Source organism: Asparagus officinalis, chromosome 5 (assembly GCF_001876935.1).
Source record: "Asparagus officinalis chromosome 5, Aspof.V1, whole genome shotgun sequence".
NCBI classification, from domain to species: domain Eukaryota; kingdom Viridiplantae; phylum Streptophyta; class Magnoliopsida; order Asparagales; family Asparagaceae; genus Asparagus; species Asparagus officinalis.
In genome coordinates this window covers 16,248,357-16,265,539 of record NC_033798.1, presented here as the reverse complement: position 1 = coordinate 16,265,539, position 17,183 = coordinate 16,248,357, and the positions used below count along the sequence as shown (strand labels likewise).

General features: G+C 35.3%; 1 protein-coding gene across 2 annotated transcripts; it reads right to left on the bottom strand.

Moving 5' to 3' along the window:
- Positions 6,986 to 15,984, bottom strand: LOC109843266 (laminin subunit beta-1-like). Of its 2 annotated transcripts, none has more exons than XM_020412198.1 (10): positions 15,842 to 15,984; positions 15,692 to 15,750; positions 14,126 to 14,279; positions 13,210 to 13,796; positions 11,148 to 11,321; positions 11,001 to 11,117; positions 8,600 to 8,779; positions 8,222 to 8,268; positions 7,845 to 8,134; positions 6,986 to 7,152 (listed from the first exon to the last, which is right to left on the bottom strand). In XM_020412198.1, exons 2-10 carry the CDS (start codon positions 15,737 to 15,739, stop codon positions 7,109 to 7,111), a joined length of 1,641 nt encoding a protein of 546 aa, XP_020267787.1. In that variant the 5' UTR covers positions 15,740 to 15,750; positions 15,842 to 15,984; the 3' UTR covers positions 6,986 to 7,108. The 2 variants fall into 2 exon arrangements, 1 of the variants encoding a protein (XP_020267787.1); XR_002247605.1 differs by having other exon boundaries at positions 7,037 to 7,152; positions 7,758 to 8,134.

Here is a 17,183-nt window from a genome sequence, read left to right as displayed (position 1 = left end):
AGAACTTATAAGCTTTAAATTCCAAAAAGTAAACAAATTTGCAATGATGATGATATCTTTATCAGTTCAAATCTCTTTGTCAAGGATCAAATCCTTAACTGCTATCTCCATCCCCCAAACAATCGTAGGGCGCATGTATAGGGGGGGTCCCATTCTATATCAAAAGACTTCCACTAAAACACACAACAATGTCATCATCGTCTCATCTTTGGCTTGGAGATTAGGCGGACAGCCACACGAGGGACGGCGACGGCAGACGGCACGCGCGTGGTCACGGGTCCCACGCGCGTGAACCCTCTCCGCACGTACGCGTCCCGATCTGTCTACGGAGGCGTAACATCAGAGCCAAACGGTTCTGGGGTTTTTGGTTGGTCCACACGCGAACGTGGGCGGCGGCGGAGCCAGAGATTTTGATAATATTTTACACGGTTCGAATAGCGTCTAAACATCATCGCATAGTAAAATTCGAAATAAAAAAAATTAAAAAATTTCAAAACTAAATTTAATACGAGAGCTTTAATTCTGAACCCTCATATGTTAAAGTAGAACGTTTTAAAAAGGATTTTGGTAAATTTAATAGCAAATTTAACAAATATTAATATATAGTTAAAAACTCTAAAATTAGCATTTAAGTGTCGTAGAGAAACATTCTCGTAAAATTTTTTACGTTTACGTTATTGATGGTAGTAACATGCTAATTTTAAACAAGTTATTATATTTATTTGCTAAAAAAATAACTCTTAAAATGGAAACTTTGTAGTATTTAAGTGCTATTTAGACATTTTACAGACAATTTTTCAACGTTTTACCAACTGAGCATGGTTATATTATTTGGTCGTTTAATTTGGATACAAATTACACAGACAAGCAAATAAAAGTGGGATCCACACGGATATAAGAGGCAAGCCACGTTGGAGCAAGTAGAGCTCCGATCATGACGTCGGTGTTGTTAGGGACGTGAAGGTGATCAGAAATCAAAAGGGAGCCGTTGTCCGTACCATAACATTAATGTAACCTCTCTCTATTACTTAATTTGCTTTCATCATTTCATTTATTCACTTGTGTGAAAGGGATATTTCTTTGATCTCTATACAAAGAGTATCTAGTGGTTTCACTCGATTGAATTAATGATACGAAAAATTCTTTAAGGACCCAAAATATGGGACCAATAGGAGGGACAAGTGAGGTGTCCCCCTCCTATTGGATAATGAGTTGACCATCATTAATGATGGTCAACTCATTATTTAATAGGAGGGGGACACCTCACTTGTCCCCCCTATTGGTCCAAAATATGATGGTCAACTCATTATCCAATAGGAGGGGGACACCTCACTTGTCCCCTCTATTGGTCCCATATTTTGGGTCCCTGTAGCAAAGCTCTAATGATACATCAGAGGATCATGCCATTAGGTCCGTGGATTTGGAGATACGCGCGTTGATCTGAGTTTAGGCATTTTTGGATAGACATTTTCAAATAATTGACCAAAGGAAAAAAAAATTCCCTTGGTTGCCAAGTGACCAATTCTATTTGACAAGTCACTTTTGAACTTCTAAATAGTTACTTATTTATTAATTTTTTTTCCATATATGATTTCTTCTTCTCTCTATTCTCATTGATTGCAATAATTCCAATAATTTTCTTTAGTTATTATTTCAATAATATTTTTTTAATTTCGTAGTATAATTCTTATGATGAGAAAAATATGCAATAATCAGGGTTATGATATTGCAAAATAGTTGTTACAGTAACGTCCGTAATACTGATGAGATCAAGACCACTGGATACTTTTTTGACGGAGACTGTGATCTATATATATATATATACGCTAACACTTTAAATTCTATAGGGACACCATGAACTCCTCCCCATGCAAATCCAAAGATCGAGCAATCAAAGCTTAGCACAAATTATATATTTAGAGTTGGGTGATGATGGGGCAAAGGCTAGAGAAGATGAAGAGGATGGCGAGGCAACAAAAGGGGAAGCTCTACATCATGAGGGCTTGCATCTCCATGCTCATATGCTGGCATAAATACGCATAGCGAGCTAATTAAGCTTGCAGTCGAGCTAGATCGTGGCTACATTTTGCAGGAGCACGAGTTTTCAAACTCGGATGCTTACATGAGAATTGGGTGGTAAGTTATATATTATCATTATTTCCATTGTAAAATCGAACATATAGAAAAGCATTGGGATATGAAAAAGGGAGGGGGGGAGGGAGAGAAAGTAATTTATTCATGAGATAATGTGGACTTTGATTTGTCATTATTGTTAGTAAATATGCTAGTGACGTATGGCTGATTCTGGGTGAGTTTATTGACAAGCTTTTGGGGGGTTTGAGAATTGATGATTATGAACGCTCAATTGAACCGAGGATATATAGCACGTGTGGTAACATTGCCAACACACCCTTGATCCCTCGTTCAATCCCGTCTAACTAATCTGGAGTGTCGGAATAGAAGGTGAGACGCACACACCCAGACTTTACTTGGTAGGGGTCGGGATTGAACCCGGGCTTTGGCCTGAGAAACCTCGTTTCTAGAAAAAAAAAAGGAAAAAAAGAAAAGAAAATAAAAGAAAAGAAAAGAATTGTCAATTGAAGCATTTGTATGCAACAACAAAGTCTTCGGAGTTTAAACCTCAACGACCAACAAATTAAATACGTTTATATTCCTCTTTGCATGAAGTGTTATTCTAAATGTTAAACCTAATATAGATTTATGTAGGAAAAAGTGAATCTAAGGTGACACCCTAGGCTCCCACCTAAGGGCGCTCCCACCTAAGGGCACGGCCTAAAATCACATCATTTCTTTTTTTTTTTGCGATCCGCTTCGTTGAACTTGATCTACACGTTCTTAAACCCAAACACACCAATTTTGGGGTGAACCAGTCGTGTTTTGACCCTATATCCACTCGCTGTAATTTTAACGGTTTCGAATGAATAGAACTTTTTGCACGGCTAAACGAATGGTCAAAACACAACGGGTTCACCCCAAAAATGGTGTGTTTGGGTTTAAGAACGTATAGATCAAGTTCAACGGAGCGGATCGTAAAAAAAATTTAGGAAATGATGTGATTTTAGGCCGCGTCCTTAGGTGGGAGCCTAGGGTGTCACATTAGATTCACTTTTGCCATTTATGTATTGTTAGGATTGTAGTATATCATATTATATTATACTTTATACTACCTTTAAAAGTGGGAGTTTGGGAAAAACTTTCTATAGACAAAAATACTATTGACCCTTTTAGATATTACATTATTATCCTATCATACCCAAATTATATATATATATATATATATATATTGAAATTTTATTAAAAATTATATGAAGTTATAAATAATTGTTCAATAACCACATTCAGCCACCTTCTCCGTATCTACAAAATAGAAAATCTAAACACTTACAAAATTGTTCAATAACCGTAACTTCAACCATATTTTACGCTACCACCCTTAATTATTCAAGTTTTAGAAAACTACTCCTAACTACCATTTCATTAACATAGAACCACACATGCTCTTTTCCACTCAATTTTCCATCGAAAAATTAATATTTTGATGATTTTACCCTTTAGGTTTAATTTATTAATTTTGGATATCAAAATTAAATTTGTTGAGCTTTGGATATCAAAGTTAATTTTTTCTTTAAACTTTGGCAATTAAAATCAAATTTTATTAAAATTTAGTATATCAAGTTCAAATTTTGTTGAACCTGTAGCAAAGTTAATTTTTGTTGAACTTTGAGGTATTTTTTGGGTAAAAAAAAGCTTCACGATATCAAACTGAAAAATGAAGTTGACTCTAAGTTATTTTCAGTCAAAGAAACATTTTAGAGTATCAAAGCTAAATGAAAATAATTTGGAACATTTAACTTTAATACACAAAGCTCAACAAAATTAACATATGTAGGGGGAAAATTATCAAATATAATTGTCGAATGGAGAATTGGAAGGAAAAGTGCATAGGTGGTTCTATGTTAACAGGATGATAGATATGGGTGGTTTTCTAAAAATTTAGTAATTAATTTAGTAATTAAGAGGGGTAACTTGAAATAGGGCCTAATTTAGATGTGGTTTCCTTAGAAAAAAACCCATTTATTTAGTAAAAAAACACATAAATTTAAAATTTTGACAATCTAAACATTTAAATCTAGCATTTAACATATAACAATAGAAGTCTTTATCTTATCATTCATTTCTTTATATTTAAAATTTAAAACAATGATATAAATTAGATCATATTATGAAATATTCTTATCTCCTAAATTATCTTCTTAATTAATGGTCCTAAAAAATTATCATATTTAAGGAGACAAATGTTAATTATGTGTGAGTGACCAAGATAGGAAATATCGAAAATGCATAAAATTTACACAACTCGTAGAAATACTCAAAAACTGTAATTTAAAGATTTTTCAAGTAAAATCAACTTGCAAAATTTATTAAATTTCCCAAAAGATTTTTAGAAATTATATATTTTGTAGAAAAGTTTAAAGAACTCACGGAAACCCGAAAGACTTCAAAACTTTAAAAAATTTATAGAAAAAATCCTAGATTTTAAAAATTTTGTAGAAAAATCTAGAATCATCAACATTTGAGTTGTTTTTATAGAAAAGTCCTTAATTTAATAAAACACCAGGAGTTTACAAAGTTTACAAAAAAGATAACCCTGAAACTGCAAAAAAACCTTAAATTTTCATTAATTTATTAAAAAAAATCGAGCTTCACAAAATTTAGCCAAGTAGGGTGAATCTGAATGGCAAGACCATGAAATTTGATGAATCAAGCTCAAGAAATGAACAATATTAGAATTTAGAACTCATTTATGATCATTTGCACACAATAACTTTTGCAACAAGAAGAAACATGTATTCCCTTTAAATATATTATAATACTTTGTCAGTTGCTATTTATTCATAAATTACACACACACACACACATAAAGAAATGAGTATGCTCGGTACTAAGCACAAATTTTGTGCTTGGTAATGAGGTGTCCTATTCTTATCCACTCATTTCAATTTCCAACAACTCCTTAACCCATGTGAATGTGGGCCCCGATTTCAATGAATGAAAGAATGAAAGGGAATATGCCACATCACTATATCAAGCACAAAAACTTGTGCTTGGTACCAAGCAAACACATTTATATCATATATATATATATATATATAATATTATTAATATTTATATATATATATATACTAATTATATTATATGGAGGCAATATGGGTATGCTGTAGCCAAGAGCAAAAAGTTCTGTGCTTGTAGTGGATGTGTCACATCTCCTCACACTACATTCAAATATGGGACACATTTCATGGAAGGTGAGTGGATAGGATGTGACACATCAGCTCGGGTCGTGATCTTTTACCGAATCACAAAATTTGTGGCTTGTACAAGCATACCATTTCTCTCTCTCTCTCTCTCTCTCTCTCTCTCTCTCTATATATATATATATATATATATATATATATATATATATATATATAGAGAGAGAGAGAGAGAGAGAGAGAGAAATATGGAGAACCTTGGTACCAAGTTGCTTAAAGCAACTTGGTAGTGATGTGGCCTAATCTTGCCCTTACATCACACCTCGAAGATAGAGCCTCAACCACCATTCACAAACTCCAATGTAGATGTAGGGACAAGATTAGGCCACATCACTACCAAGTTGCTTGAAACAACTTGGTACCAAGTTTCTCCATTTCTCTCTCTCTCTCTATATATATATATCCCTTAATTAAAAAAATTACCGAGGTGATGACTACAGTAACAAACAGGATCAGTCGATCGTTCATCAACCCTGATTTACATGGATTCGATAGATTGTTTCTACTCATTTCACTCTTAAAATTATGTATTATCATATGTAAACACTCAAAAATTCCTCAACAATACTTTCTCCTAAATTTAGTTTCTTTTCTTTTGATTAACTATCTCATTTTCCCGCCCACAAAATAAATTCAGCCTATGAAACAATTTATGTCCACAATGCAATTATAATGAAGATATAAGCTTAAAAGAAATAATTATAACATTTGACCACAGCGCGACGCATCCCATCCCACCTAGTAGCAATCCAAAAGCTTTGAATGTTCTGATACTCCAGTCTTCACACCTCAAGAATTCCATCGGTTGGGAAAAGATCGAAGATTTGTTAGGTGTAACTACAAGAAGAGAGCACTAGAGTGACAAAAGAATCTCATGAAGTGGATGATTTCTTCAACCTAGATGTCTACGCATAAAGGCGTTTGTATCTGGACCACTGGGGCACGCTGAATGATCTTTAGCCAATAAAGTCCTTTGACCGAGGAAGAGAAGGAAGATAAGATGATGGAGGAAAAAAAGAAATAAATAAAATGGCCCAAAGGAGAACAGATTGGTCCTCGTTCATGCGTTATACGTTTGTGGGAGCAAATCAAGAATCGAATCACTTGGTCCACTGGAATAAGAAAAATTCTTCAAGGACCCAAAATATTGGACCAATAGGAGGGACAAGTGAGGTGTCCCCCTCCTATTGGATAACGAGTTGGCCATCATTAATGATGACCAACTCATTATCCAATAGAAGAGGGACACCTCACTTGTCCCTCTTATTGGTCCCATATTTTGGGTCCCTGTAGTAAAGCTCCTGGAATAATTGTCAGCGTCATTCTCATTGTCAAGGGTCCCTAGATTCTACTCTACCAAAAAGGCATCCTTATCAATTTTGATGGTGCCCATGATAATGATGATGATGGTGGTGACGACGACCATCATAAGCGTGATGATGATGTTGAACCTCGTAGCTAATATACTTGGTTACGGGAATATTTTGCATTTTGCACCTTGGGATTGCAGGTTGCCGGCTACAAATTGCAAAATCACTCGCAGATTGCGAGCTCACAAAATCATTACAAAAACTTTCGGCCAGCGTGATTGTTCTTATGAACTATCTATCCTCCGAGATCGAGGAAAGTCGCCAGCATGAAATCACTTAGTGTAATCAACGGATCTGATTTGTTCACAAAAAAATGTAAGAAAATGAAGAGCTCGTCATTTTCATCCATCCGTACTATTTGCCTGATCACTCGAAAACTTAGCGTCAGTGATCATCCAACAGTCTTCAACCCATTGGCCCGTCATCCAATTTATGATACCTACATGTTCCTGCACATGGAAGAGAACAGCATCATTCAAATCACAATCAAAATGATGGCTACTTATTCGCTTTTTTTCCCATTCATCACTAATCAATATTTGATCCCAAGGGAAAAGGGGAAAAAGACAGCAAATGAATGATGGAGCAAACAAAATAATCTAGATGCCACATAGACCATCATGCCTAGATGATTTTTTTTTAATTTTAATTTATCTATTATATTTTCCATTAAGACAGAACAAAAACTTGAACCCCCTGTTTGGAGGGGGAAAAAATTTCTTATAGAATCCCCCCTCTATAGAAGAATATCATATAGGAAAGGAGAGGGTGAAACATGTCATATCACGAATCTTGATGCACATAGCACTGATGTCTACCAGTGCAATAGTGACCGCATTGGTAGTTATACCACCTCTTCATACTCTATTTCTATGTAGGACCCTCTTCAGGAATTCTTTCCCATTGTTTCTACTATGAAAGGTAATGTTTGGGCGTTACGAGGATGATTTAAGAGGTAAGGGTGATCAAATATTCATATAGTACAAAGATGAACTAGAGATATCTACACAATGATCATGCATGGGATAATCAGTAATGGCGTTGGCATACTTACACAGGAGGAAAGGTGACGTCTTTGTAGTGCACAAATTTCATAATTTCAATCAAAATTTTCAAGGACTTAATTTTTATGATGGGAAACCTTCATATTTCAAGAATTCCCAGTCATTATCTGAAGCTGATTTCTGCACACTGCTCGCAGCTATGTTTTCTTGCTCCCGACTTCCCGATTGGTCTTCGCCGCTATCTCTATTGTTCTCATCTACTTCCACAGGCAACTCATCTGCTGAAGGAATGTTCTTTTGACTATATGAGCTGAACAAAGAGGACGAGCTGTATGTTGTCATTAGCAGTGATCCCCTGAGTGGAGCATGCTCATCGACTCTATTTTTAAGTGATATAACATCCTCACAAATCACAGCAATTTCTCCTCTGCGTACAAAAGAAGTTAGAATTGTTTAGCTATTACACAAAATTCGGTGAACAATAAGACAAATCAAACAAAATGTGGAGACTTACTGCAAGGTATCTACAACTTGACCACGGTCCTCCAAGAAAGTCCTCAACTGATCCACAGAAGGAAAGAAAAGGGGAAAAAAATTACATACTTCTGAGCCTTTATAAAATAATGAGTAAATCGTACATACCACCCCTCATTCAGACCTTCCGCTGCATAAAACCCCCCTCAACTCATTACTAGCACATATTCCCTCCTCAATTCATTAGGAGAAGGGTGTTACTTGCAATTTATCTTTCCAAAAATACCGTTTCAAAGGTGCTAAGTGCTAGTAAACGAGTTGCAGGGGGTTTAGTGCAACTGAAGGTATAGTGAGGGGGTTATATGCAATTTTTACCCTAAAATAATATATGTGTAATGCTTGAAGTGGCAAAATTTACCTTGCCATTTTCCTTTGCTTCCTGCTGCAGTTTTTTAGACTCTTGTACTATGGTCTCCATAATGTCTTCTTGTTCTTTTAAAGCCTTCTGGGCCACTCGTTCCTTCTCGAATTTCTCCTGCTCAGCTACAGCTATTTCATCCTTTACAGCAGCTAGTCGTGCTTCAAGAGTTTCACGAATCTATCGAGCAGCACAAAGGTTTCACATCTGTAAGCTATTTGGATTATTAAAATAGGTAAGGAATGGACCCAGCAGCGAGCATAAAAAAAAAGCAGAGTTCATTCAGGAAAATAGTGTTGCAAGCAAGAGGTTTACTGAAGAATTTTTTTTCCCCTAACGCCTCGTTTGGTACGCGGGAATGGACAGACTTGGGAATGGAATGGAAGAAAGAATGGAATGGATTGCATGTGGGAATGGAATGATCATTCTCATTCTCTTGTTTGGGTGCGTTCGTAGAATGAAGCTAGAATGGAAATCTCATTCCCATTCCCATGTTTGGTATCACTAGTACACAAGTGAGAATGAAATCTCATTTTCTAATAATGCCCTTACAACAACATAGATTTTTAATAAGATAAAAAATAAACATTAATGATAATAACTAAATAATTTTATATACGCATATGTTATATTAATCTAGGTATGTGTTATACTAATACTCGTGTTATCCATCAGGTGTATGTTTCGTTTATATTTTTTAAACAATACTCGCTATTTCTTAGTCTTAAAAATTAAAGAAAAAAAAAAAAAAAGATTATCGTATCTTTCATAGGTCCAAAAAAAAAAGAATGATATCCACAATCCACAGTTCTAGATATATAAATTAACTTATTTGATAAAGTATCAAAATCACTCAATTCATAATAGCAAAAATCCATAAAACAATATCAACTAAAATAATAAGTTTCGAAATAGCATTATGATATACTAGCCTAAATTGTCAATCTAAAATTGCCCACTTGCATAGCGCCTCACCCAAACATTCTTTATTATTAATATGGATATAATTGAAAAATACCTAACTAGTTTTTGATTCTCACTTGAATGGGAATGACCATTCCTTATCTTCTCACTTGGAATGCTCATTCCCACAAATAGTGGGAATGATCATTCATAGGGAATGGTCATTCCAACATCTAAAATATAGGTGTGTTTGGATGCTATCTGTGTGTTTTTCAATTTCATCATCCAATTGAATTCTTCTGAAACTGATTATAGGAAAAGCAACCTAAACAACATTGAAACTTAAAATTCAAGTATTTATGAACACATTGTCATAAGAAAACTCGCAAACCAAACAGCCATGTGGGGATTTCATCAAATACATTAGGTCTTAACTAAGTAAAGAGGTTACGTGAAAAAAAGTGAACATGATATTCAATAAATGGAAGCCTAGCCACACAAATCTAAAATTAATGTAATAGATCAAATGCTGACAGATAGTAAGACATGTTAAGTCATGAACCCTGTAGAAGACCCTAAAATCAAGTCCTTCATATCTACTGTAATATTATGAAGGAAAAATGCCTGCAACTTTGACTACTTCATGAAAAGGCAAGTTTGAGGTCGTAGTTTGCACATGGTGCACAATGAGAATCTTCCAGAGGTGCAAATACTGTTGATACCTAAAACTTACACGTAAAGGTATCCAGTCCAAGCGAGTAATGGTGAAAAGGAGATTAAACTAATGACCACGCACCCGAGAATTAACAATCAAAACCTTTTTTTTAGTGAATGCCAGAGTAATTTGATTCTGAAATGTACCCAAGCCAAAGATGTTTGGCACACATAAGGCCCTAAAAGAAATCCTAGATCCAGACCCCTAAATAATACGACCGATCTCACCAAAATTAAGTCAGATCCGAAGTCTACTAATATAGGTAATAACAGTTGACGTTTATCTTCTGCTCAGAACAGTCTTGGGTTTGTTTAATGGAGTTAAGTGATCCTTTACTATGACCCATTCTTATAATTTTTGTAGAGGATATTAAGAAATTTTCTGAAGAAAAAGTCATACAAATAATCAAATTATTTATCATTCAGACATATAAGTTTGTCCAGTTCAAATGTTCAACACTTCTTTCTAGAAAAGATGGAACACGCTGTTGGATACTTATGGAAGAAACTAGCATAATTGCCTCCATTCTTGTAAATTCTAACTTAGATCTATGTGTACGTGCACATTCTGTGACTCTGTCCATGTGTGAGTAATGGCATTCATGCTTCCAAATGCTTAAGGTCAGTACCATCAATGTAAAACCTATATTATGAATTTAAAAATGAATGGTCGCCTACTCCATGGTATTTAATTTACCGAATTAACAGTCAGACATGGTCATTGGTTACAAATCAAGAAGCATCTTGGAGTGCATTGAGAATAAAAAGAGTTGCATGTATGAACCTCATTGATGATTGAAACAGATTTATCCCTTTCGTCCGACAATTTGAGAAGACGAGACTGAAGTTCCCGAGCTTCAGTTGATAGAACAGCTTTCTCTCCATATACTTCACCAGCATGCTGCCAAAATCAATAAAAGTCATCAATGTTTATATCATTTGCTCGTTGAGCATGTTGCAACATCTGTTTGAGTTCCTCCACTTTTATAAGGATATCCTGACCAGCTATGCAAGCTTCTTCTTTAGCCTGTTTTGCTCTCTCCTCAAGAACCTCTGCCTCTTTCATCATATTAACAACTGACTCCACCTCAGATACTAGACTTTTCTGTGCATTGTTAGATATAAGATATTAAAACATCCATTGACAGCAGTCTGCGATGTAGCCCAACTAGCAAGAACCAAAATTCTAGACACTAGAAAGTACTTTTTGTTACTTAGAACAAAATGAAGTTGCACTGTACAAGAGCAGAAAAAGAAAGCAAGTGAAAGACAATAAAATGAGTTATAAATTTATGATGATAAGAGTTATATGAAGCATATAACATCACATACATATAAGGCATGAGTTTTAGAGAATTTATGATGATAAGAGTTACATGAAGTATATAACATCACATGCATATAAGGCATGAGTTTTAGACAGGAAAGAAACTATTACAATAAAGGTGTGGAGATTGTAACAGAATATGACAATAATTATAAGAAGCTCAAGATAATCCCTCTCTTCATACAGGAACCAAAGATAAATTATACTTGAATCTAATACATTTTTACACAACAGATAAATGCAACTGAGATTTGAAAGCAGCTAGNCCTCGGGTTGGCGAGTTGCAAACAAATAAGAAAACAGGAAGGTAGCCTTTTTGTACTAAAGAGATGATTTCCAGCCTGGTGGAGAGTAACTTTACTGACTTGTATCCACTTAAATGACTATTCTTGATTAAGATCCCATATTTACTCAGGAATTCCAAATTCAATCATAAAAGCAATCATAAAAGCAATCATATCCTATTAACAACCTGAAGATTTTTGAATTATTGACGAGACTTCAACTATTTACAGGAGAACTTCCAGACAGTGGATGAGGAAAATAGAAAATGAAAATCATTAGAACAAGTTGTCAAGCATCCTCTGGAGGAAGCTATCTTTTTCTTTTCTTTTTCTTTTTTTTGGGGGGGTAGGGGGTGGGGGTGCACATGCTACACAAGTGATGTCATTTTCCCCTTCCCAGGTATAGTAAAAAAAGAATACATGACAAAGACGAGCATTAGAAAGAGCTCTGGAGGATGAGGGAAAAAAATAAAGGAAATAGAAACTTTTCATTGAGTGCGAACAGGCGTATTCATTCTGTTAAATTGCAAACTCACAAACAATAAATACTATTTCAAGTGGGAAAAGTATCATCCAAATTAGATACAACATAATCGCATGCTATCAAGATGGCAGAATTATTTCAGTAGTTGGCGATGAAGGTACAACAGCTGATAATACTGAGACCTATAAAAGCTTTCATGAACAATTTAACATCTAAAGGAAATCCAAAGGCTGAAAATAAAACATAGGTCTTAACTCTCAACAATGCAAGAAGGTTCTAACAAAGGGCAGCTTGCCGCAGCATCAACGTGAGATTTTAAACAAATTATCAACCCCTACAATGGATACTCGTAAAGACTCATGACACATGGGTACAATGCCTGAGGACATGGTATAAAAGCACATTAGTTAAAGGATACTTGGACCTTTCACACGTAACATCTAAGCCAATGAGGATAGTATTATCATCTATAATTATTTATTAGAAACTCATGTAATTTATCAGTACTATTACATCCTTACGGATCCTGATCCCTAACAACTAAGATGTGGAGCTTCTCAACAATTAGATCTTTGGTCATTCCAACCATCTGCATATTTTTTAGCATTAAAGAAAATCAGTGTAATTATTCTGTATCTTGGATAAACCTCCTTACTGAACAAAGTTATATTTCCTCTAATAAATGTCAAGTATATTGTTCTAGTGCATTGATTAATTAACTGCATGTGTATAAGCAAGATAATAGTCATACAGATTAACAAGATAAGAGTTGTGCAGACTATGTAATAACTAGAGTTTCATAATTGCATGTAGCAATATAGAGAATTCCTCAACAGCTAAGACATATAACAAAAAAGTGAATGCAGAAGCATGTCAAACTGGGAAGCAGAAGACTTACCTTACTGCTTTTCGCATTCTCGATGAAATCTTCAAGAAGATCAATGTTTACTACACGGGCTGATCGAGTAGATCGAACCATGTGTTGATCATTTTTATCAAGGGAAATCACCTCAGAAATACAAGCCAATTTTTGTGGACAATTCTTGGGTAAACGCTTTGAATGATCTTCAGTTTCACCAAAAGCAGCAATGAAATCCTTTGGCACTTTATCCTCGTTCCCAACCCGATCCATAATTTTCTCATTAACAGAAAGTGTTATCTCATGGGAAGGTTCCAAGGCAATGGATACAGTATCAACAACGTCAACTGAACACCTAGATAGTTGGTCTTCACTTATAGATTTTTCGATATCCTTCACTACAGAGTCATGCCCAATAAAAACTGCATGTTCTTTCAAAATTGAGACTGAAGAATAATGACTGTCTGTTTCAAGAACAATGATCTCGTCATCGTCATCTTCAATTAGTACACTGGAAGGATTTGCGAAACTAACAAAATCACCATCAATGAAAGTTCCGCATGCCATTGATTCCGGTTGAATTGGTTTTTCTCCTTGATTCTCAATAGGGGGCTCTCCCAGCGGAACTGTCATTTTAACATGGACCTGCTGTTAGCATCTGTTAGACCAACCAAATCCACACACACACACACTCTCTCTCTCCTTCTCTCTCATACACAATGCCCTATTATGTTCATCCATACAAATTTATGCAAACAAATATGAAACATAACTAAGGAGGAATAGACATGTAACCTACCATCAACTTTTGTAATAAAATATGTTGACTAAAGACAAACTTAAGAACTGGCATTTGTAAACAGAAAGAAGATCACAAAAAAATTAATTAAAAAAAACTGTTTTCAAACCTACTGAATTAATTTTTAATACAACAAAAAAGATAAAGTAACCTTACCCTCATTAGATACCTCATGAGCACTGTGAACAGTGTCAGATACCTCAGAACGCCCGGTGAAAGATGGTAAAACTTCAGAAACAATAAATTCGACTGCTGCTTTGATATCATTAGGGTGTTCAATAGCAACAGCTTTTAGTACACGAGAATCCACCTGAGGAAAAGAGAAATGCTCCTTAGGTTCCCAGAAAACTGAAGTCACTTTTAAGGAAATAGTGCAGAGCCATATACATAAGACAAACGTCAAAAACAGAATAATAATGTAATTCTTATATATCAAAAGTTACAAATGAAACAATCCAGATTTTGATGGACATTCAAAGTAACACATGAGTAAGCAGTTATCTAAAATGAGGTTTATTAAGTGTACACACAAACATATGCGGCCTAGCTCCCCTTTCAGTCCTAAGCAACCAAGAAACATGTCAATCTGTTCAATCAAGCACATGCAAATTATGCACCCACATACACAGCTAAACAAGTCCATGACAAGTTTGAATATCTAGCCCAAACTCAACATTTCACATACCAACTTAAATATAAAATGAGATATGCCGCTATAAACATCTAAAATTCAAACTGAAACCTATCTGTCCCATGAATTTGACTCTTCATCCCTTTCCTCTTTATGTCCCTATGCAGTTAAGGAGCCTCCATTCAGCGGAGCCACAAGATAGCAACGGATGATGGCAAAACCGTAGTGACAATCAACAACGAGCAAGCCGACGACACAATGACTGCCAGACGAGTATGTATCTAGTTTCTCTCAACTTCTTTCTTATATTCTTCCAATTCTTTGCGTTTTTTGAGTTTCTTGTTGTAGTTGGAAATAGGATAAGCTTCTGCTGTTGGTACGACAACTTTAATTCTAAACGTCTTGAATTGCAGTTGTTTTTCTTTGAGTCCTTTTATAAGTATGGTAGCATTTAATCTCATATGTTATCTTTTCCTTTTTTTGGATATTTTCATCTAAATATTATAGTATCGAAAAATTCAAACCCCGCATAACTTTATGTAATCTGTTTAATCGATGCACAACCATTATGCGCTCCCAGACTAATCCATAACGAACCTGCTAGAACATTGTGAATGTAAATAGAATCAATACATTAAATGACTGATGCACAGGGTGCTCTCACGACAAAAAGCAACATAGAAAATGATAAGAAATGAAAGTGAACCTTGGAACTTACCCGAGACCACCAGAGCAGTTTGACTCCAATGTTCCTCTAAAAGTCAACTGGAGAATCTTTTCAGTAGCTAAACTGATTTACTAATGCTTTACCTTAACATTACACCCTACCATTAGATAACCAAACTTAAAATTTTGCATTATCAAATTCTAACTGTGGCAACAAATGAAATTCTAATTGTGACTGCAAAAGATAAAGGTTGTACCGAATTCTAAAGGATCCACTAAACTTTCACATTGCAAAAAACACCCTACACGTTATAAAATCGCTACAAAATTTCTAAAATTAAAGGAATAAAATACTAAAAAAAAGGAAAAAAAAACAAACTTAGGGTTTTATAAAATAATTGTGATCAGAGTTAATCAGTATTTACCTGAGGAAAATCCCGCAACAAACTCTCATATGCCATCTTATAACCCATGAGGACTTCACCTGGAAAAAAAAAGAAGCAGAGGGATTAAGGATCAGAAAACAGGAAGAGACAAAATTATCGATGAACTCAGAGAGAGGTCTAGAAGAAAACCCTAGGGGTAAAATTGTAAATCTGATCGCTGAATTTCTCGGCGACGAGGAGGAGGAGGATGAGGAGCGCGGGGACGAGGGGCCGCCGGCTTAGTTGGTTATTTATAGGAGCTGACCAGACGTGAAAGAGGAAGGTGGGATGTAATTTGGTAAAAGCTAGGGACTCTTTTGTCTTTTGTCGGTTACCACGGAAAATTTGATATGAAGATAAAGTAATTTATAATTTAGTTCCAATAAAAAAAATAATGTTAGAGGCACACCACCCACCACAACCCCAACCACACCCCCCCTCTCATTGCTACAATAAACCGGGCCCCACATGGGAATTTAAAAATTTAAAATCCCATGTGGGGCCCGGTTTACTATAGCAATGAGGGGGGGAGTGTGGTTCGGGTTGTGGTGTGTGGTGTGCCCCTAACACCACTCATACAAAAATAGATGAAAGATTTTGAAATAAGTCGGCGTGCAAAGTAGGATTAACATGACTTATCTTCTTCTCATGCAGGCCTAATGTTTTCTTCCTTTTTTTTACATATATGGCAAAAAAAAAAAAAAAGAGGATGGCAATGATCCCTCGGGGTCCCCGGTCAAGGAGGATGTTTTACTGGGTCTGCTCCCACTTAGTGCATGTTTGTTTGCACAGAGGTAATTATGAAGTAGCTGAAGTAAAAGAAATAGATGTTACATCTGCTACTTCCAAACAAAAAAGTTTGATTATCTGAAAAACTTACTTTCAATACTTTCTTAAATACTTATATGGCGCCTACGTGTCATCTTTACTTCTAAAATATTTTTCCAATCCTTAATACGCAGAAGTAGCTCGGAAGTAGTTAAAAATGCATATTAATTAGGAAATAAATAATTATTTTATTAATATTTTTTATTAGTTAATTCTAACAACTTTTCATTGATAAAATTGCTCTTAATTTTAACAATTATTTTGTAGTAATTTGTGATGGTCGTCGGTAAACTTTTTTTTGGGATGAAGAGAATAGTTTGTCTATTAATTCTTTGTCTAAATACCACGTTGATATTACGATCAAAGAAGTGAGGGAGGAGGGAAATTAGAGATTCATAGGAATTTATGGTCATCTGGAATCTCATCCTAGGCGAGAGGTAAACAATTATTTTGAAGCTATTGCTGTCAAAACAGAAATATAATAATATAAAACCCAAATTAAAAGTTAGAAAATTCAGGCCTGATCGGGAGCAGTCGTGATGTCACTGCCCTAGAAGATTAAGGATCCGCCTATCGCCCTGGCGTAATTTGTCCCCTCTCCTCTAGCGGTAAAAACCTCCGGAATCGACCGGCCTCTGCACTCGGGCGTGAGTCACAGAGCTTA

Bases quoted from the DNA above. Each gene is read 5' to 3' on its own strand.
- LOC109843266 (XM_020412198.1), bottom strand. From the start codon at position 15,739: ATGGGTTATAAGATGGCATATGAGAGTTTGTTGCGGGATTTTCCTCAG. The intron at 11,322-13,209 runs GTAAGTCTTCTG...AACAATGCACAG, and splicing joins AGAATGCGAAAAGCAGTAAG to AAAAGTCTAGTATCTGAGGT. The intron at 8,135-8,221 runs GTAAGTCTCCAC...TTTTGTACGCAG, and splicing joins CAAGTTGTAGATACCTTGCA to AGGAGAAATTGCTGTGATTT.